Source organism: Haplochromis burtoni, unplaced genomic scaffold (assembly GCF_018398535.1).
Source record: "Haplochromis burtoni strain Fernald_Lab_line unplaced genomic scaffold, NCSU_Asbu1 Contig_10, whole genome shotgun sequence".
In the NCBI taxonomy this organism is placed as follows: domain Eukaryota; kingdom Metazoa; phylum Chordata; class Actinopteri; order Cichliformes; family Cichlidae; genus Haplochromis; species Haplochromis burtoni.
This window is the reverse complement of record NW_024582371.1, coordinates 4,633,453-4,639,175: the sequence shown is the minus strand read 5'-3', so window position 1 is coordinate 4,639,175 and position 5,723 is coordinate 4,633,453. Positions and strand designations below refer to the sequence as shown.

General features: G+C 36.5%; 1 protein-coding gene across 1 annotated transcript in view; it reads left to right on the top strand.

Moving 5' to 3' along the window:
- The first annotated feature begins 2,622 nt into the window (after positions 1 to 2,622).
- The window catches only part of LOC121812136 (peroxidasin homolog), a 40,050-nt gene continuing 36,949 nt past the window's right edge, over positions 2,623 to 5,723 (top strand). Inside the window, exons 1-2 of the mRNA XM_042213454.1 lie at positions 2,623 to 2,671; positions 3,408 to 3,641. Coding sequence (XP_042069388.1) covers positions 2,623 to 2,671; positions 3,408 to 3,641 — 283 coding nt within the window. The remainder of the gene's footprint in view (positions 2,672 to 3,407; positions 3,642 to 5,723) is intronic.

Sequence of the window (5,723 nt, the reverse complement as noted above, 5' to 3'; positions counted from 1 at the left end):
TTTTTTGTCTGACACCTGACAATTTTTTTTCTGATACCTGACGATGTCCTAAAATGTACACCGTACAAGTGTCGATGAAAAAGCATAATAAGTTGGACAATATTGCACATAATGTCATCTTTGTATATATCTATTTACTTACTGTATATAATGTTTTTCTCTATATATTTTGCACAGTCGAGGAGTGTATCAGGTCACATTTCACTTCGTGTTATACTTGTATAACTATGTATGTGAAAAATCCTGAATTGAATCTTGAATAAAATTACAAAATTGGTTTAGGAGTTTTAGAGTTTTAGTATTACTAAATTAATGACTGCAGTCTGTCTTCTCAGTCTCCGCAGTTGTATTGCAGTCACATCCTGCCTGGTCTGAGTTCACACATTCTTATTTAGAAGCTGATCACTAAAACAGGAAACATGGTCAGAGGTTTTGCCTATTTGTATCTTAGTAAAGTACAAGGTTTACTTAAAAGCTGCCTGCTCAGTCACAAGAGGCTGAATAGTGAAGAAACACAGAAACTGTGTTTGTGTAGGTGATACTATTAGTTGTCCTTTGTGGTGAACTGGGTTTAATTATTTGAAACCTGTAGCAACCGTGATATTAAAGACAGTCACTAAATAGATTGTAATGAACGTTATGTGTGAGTTCACTAGGGAAGATCTGTAGTCACTCATTTGCCTGCTTCTCTGTTCTCTACATCACTGCCACTTTCCCACGCTGTCAGTCTCAATACCGTCATCTTTACTCTAGTCCAATCATCTTCTTACTCACCTTCTTTGGGCTAATCAGTGTCCACTGCGCTCTTTATCATTCTCCTTTCCTCATTCATGCAGTTTTTTCAGCTTTTTACATGTGGCATATCATTAATATATATTTACATGTTATATATCAGCGCAAGGGCGAAGATTTGGTTTTGGCATTGGTGGGGACAGATGATTCAGCCACCAAACCCTGCCATGTTTCTTTTTTTTTCTTTTTGTCTTTGCTTCACATATGCTATTCGACATGCTTTTAAACCATTTAAAATCACAATTCATAGTTTTATATGTGAATTATATAATGTTAAATTACTATTAAACAAATGACTAAGTATTTTAGACTTTAGTTTACCTCGGCCATATTCCATATAAATCAGGTATACAAAAATAAAAATAGTTTCAAATACAATCATGACAATAAAAGAATATGACTTTAAGGACTTAACAACATTACTTCATAATATAGTACACCAACATCTCTTATACAAAACTACTCATATAAGATTACCACAAAGTAAAAGATCTCTCAGTAAAATTATGCAACATTTTAGGTAAACTACTGCCCCTATCAAATCTGTGAGCTGGGATTTTTTATTCTAAACATGAACTACTGTTACAGCAACAGACATGGACTACTGGTGCCCCACACAACAACTCAATGTCCACTATGTGAAGCAGCCAAACACATGCCTTCTCCTTTCGTTAGCTGAGATAAACTTCTGGCATATTTGTTTTACATCTATACTGTTCAGTCTCTCCTGGTGGACAGGTTATTCATGGTTACATACAATTTTAGACTGATGTGGGCCAAGCCTAGCACATACTTACCAACTTTGAGACCTCAGAATTAGGGAGACATTCAAAAGGGCTGTTGGGGGTTGGGGGGTGGGAGTGGTATACATCTACACAAAAAACTTGAATCTTACAGTCTTTATTTATCGAATAAAATAAGTTAAATGTCACTGTTATTATTGTCCGGCCGGAAACAAGCCGGGGGTGTCCAAATTCCGAAGCTGCGTCCACCAGAAGACCTGGCCTTTGCAGTCATGGGCCGGGTCCTCCATTTTTTCCTGAATTATAAAGAAATATGGGCCCCAGTTGGGCAGCACATAGTGTGGGCTGCCCATACTAAGCAGAGAGGGTTCCACAGTGGGGCCAATTGTACATATAGTAGTATTTCCACACTCTAAGGCTACGTCGACACTAGCCCCGATAAATTTGAAAATGGCGTTTTTGTCTGAAACGCCAAAATGGAGAAAGAAAAGATGGGTTTTCAAATGACAACGTATTAGTGTGGACATGGCCTAAGTGTGGGCTGCCCTACATGAGCCCCTCAGATGTGCCCCACATTTCACACTAATATACAGTACAGTACTTCTGATATTGAACATAAAATACTTTTGGTTTTAAACAAGTATTTTCAACATCATGAACAGAAAGCGAAAATATAACATGAATGCAGTCAGTTATAAATAAGTTGCGTAACCGTGTCGCCTCAGTGAAGACATAAAGTCAGACTATTTAAAAATGTGTTGATTATCAAAAAGTAATCCAGTGCAACCAATGATATGAAGCGAAAATGAAACCTTTATAAATAATTCCGCAATCTTTTCCCCCTATATGTCTATATTTATTTGTGTTTGTGGGGCAAAAAAAACCAAACAAACAAACAAAAGAAAAGAAGTTGTTAAGTACAACATCAATGAACCTGACACCAAAATTTTTAAGAATTCTCCTCTGAGGCTAATCGCTAACAGGGCACACTGGAGCCTGTTCAGACCAGCACACACACGCCTGTTTTTGAGTAAAAAAACTTTGAAAGCTGCAGACTGTATCAACAAAGGCTGAACACTGAGCAGACATGGAAGCTGTAGCTGGAATGTTGTTGATGTTGTTCGGAGTTTCTCATGGTGAGCTACAAAACTTGCTTAATACCTAATCTTATAACAATGAGATGTTTTGCAGCCACGGAATCTAGTACAGTCCATAAAATAAGTTTGGAACAAAAAGAACAACAACAACAAAAGACAATTTTTTCCAGCTTGCTTGGCCTGCTTTTCTTTAAACATTAATGTGCCATTCTGAGATCATTGAATATGCAGTAAACACATATAAGTAAATACAACTATGACAAATTACCTCATTAAACAACTGTTCTATTTCACACCAGACATTTTTACTTTTTTTTCTTGTAGAAAAGTACAGGCTACTTAAAACATTTGATGATGGTGTGGTAAGGCAACATGCACAGCTGCAGAGTCTAAACGCTACAGCAGCTAAATACAATTCAGACATTTGTTTTGTCGTTTGGAAAATTGCAATTTTCCAGCTAGGTTTTGTAAATTTTCATCTTGATGAATATCTGCACAAGGAAACTAGAGCGGCTAACTTACCCCAAACTATGTCACAGACCTGTATAATACGTATCTGTTCACAAACATTAATGGACTTAAACTGACAATCATCAGAAAATGTAACCACAGTCCTTCTGGCAGGGACTACAAACTAAAATCCACAAGTTCCCGTGGACAATTTTCAGATATATTTTTTTGCTTTCCCAGTTATTCATTGGAGAACAAAATCCTGTCACGGTATCAGAATTGATCTGTGTGTTTCTCTCAGCTCCTGTGTCCTCTGTCCTGCTAGTCTCTGAGTGTCTGTCCCAGGGAGAGATGAGGGTGTCCTGCTCCTCTGAGGGAGGGGACAGTCCTCAGTACAGCTGGACTCTAAATGGACGCACACTGACAGATGCTGAGCTCCTTTCTGGAAATAATGAGACTAACATCATCACTCTGAAACAGCACGTCTCAGGACATCTGGTCTGCTCAGTCAGTAATAACGTCAGTGATGTCTTCAAAGAAGAGAGGATATCTACCTGTGGTGAGTGAGGTCTTTGTAAATAATATCTGATAATCACTCAGCAATTGATATGCTCACTTTGTATATCTTTAGCAAATTACGTGGGTTTCTTTGCTCATAGGCTTTATTTTCATTAACTGCACTTCAGTCATCAGGACACAGATATCAGAGTGTGTGCATAAAACTAATAACACTGTGTGTACTGAACCAGCAAAGAGTTCTGTGGGTAAGGAAAAAGAAACTGCCATCAGTGATGAATCATGATAGATTAGTAAGTGAAAACTAAGTAGATCCAATGAAATCAGTTTTTTCATCTTTTGTTGTCTTTTATCTTTGAAACATGCAATTTGTCATTGATTGGTGGTGGACTCTCAGCTCTGGTAATTTTCATAGCTGTGGGTGCAGTTATCATCTGCTCAGAGAAAAAGAAAAACGACAAACGCTTAAAACAAAACGGTAACAAACATCTTTTTTTTTCTTTCTCCCATTACTCAGGTCGCTCCTTTTTGCATTTTTTAAGAAGATAAACAGAATAATTGAGCACTTTTAAATAGTTTTTTTTTAATTATTCTTGCTAAGAGTTTATTGATATCTGTTATGTGTCAGTTAAATATGCAAGTATTGTTAACCAACTACCTTTAACACAAAGTGTTGGAAAGCAATTTTGCCCAGCTTTGTAAAGCTTAAAGCTCCCAAAAGAATGTTAAAAGTCATGTTTTATTTATTTATTTATCTATGTAAAATGCGAATCATTTTGCATCTTTGTGGTAAAACGAACTTTTTCCATACAGTGACATTTTTTGACTATTAGCAAACAGTTTCATAGAACATGAAAAATTCTTTAATCATTCACTGACTCTATTTGCTGCTCTGCAGAGAATGGAGATGGCCAAGAAGTCTATGCTAATGTTGGTGTTGTGGCAGGTGAAGCAAAGGGAGAAAATAGCAGAGCTGGAGTTAATCAAGTCTTTAAAATGAACTTGCCAGACTGAAACAACGGGAGATAGTTTTGTGTATGCTAACATCATAAAAAAACGCACGGTAATTTAAGCGGTCACTACTTTTACATAGACTGTATCACTCAAGAACCATAGAGGAAGGAGATGATGCCAAGATGCCTAGAGGTCTTTCAGTTAATGCGATTTCCCATCAAGGATCATACTTATTGATTTATTAATTTATCTTATTTTTACTGTATTGTACAAAATGGTTCTGTTGTTAGGGAACCTCTACATTTACTGCTATACTACTACTGTGACTGTTTTCCACAAATTTTAAAATAATTAAATTTAAAATAATTTAAATCATTACATTTTGTAAAAAATTCAGTGCAGAAAAACTTTTGGTCATTGATAAAAGATCTGAATGCCCACAGCTGACTTTTCAGTCACAGAAGAAGAGAACACTTTATATTAAAGTTTTGTGGTTGTATTTTTTTCTTTGATATCTGCACAATGCATTTTACAGTCGAAACAAAAATAATTTCCTAATTTATTTAAGTACGGTTGTGGTGAGCCGTGGTAAGCGGTGTCACTGCAGGGGAGGGAGCACCTGAACAGCATCCGCAATCACCCTTCACCAGCTTAAAGTCTGTGTTCTAACTGTTGTCGTTGCTGTTGGTGGTGATGTGTGTGGCTGACAGCTGTAGAGCTGCAGCCATGTGTTTGTGACAGCAACCGTGAGAGAGTAAAAGTGTCAATAAAGTATGCTGAAAAGCATGTTCATGTATGAATCATAGAACAGTTTAGTTCAAATTTATGTAACATTACTTCATAATGTATGTCATCTCAAGAAACATTACACAATAAAACCTGCCAGTATTATATATTTGAATCTCAGACTGTCAGATTTGATTTTTTATTATAGAGATCACAATAACAATATTGATTATATTCTGTCATTTAGGGAAGTTACGTGATCTGCATCTTGTCAACTTAATTGTATTTTCAATTAGCTCAGAGCCAGTTTACCACAGAACCCTTTATGTAAGATCTTTGACACTGTATTACAATCTCAGTCTCAATTCAAGTATCATCTGTAGCATCCAGTCGAACTGAGAAGGCCAGAACTGATGGTTGTTGAATGACCTTTATTATTCCTTGC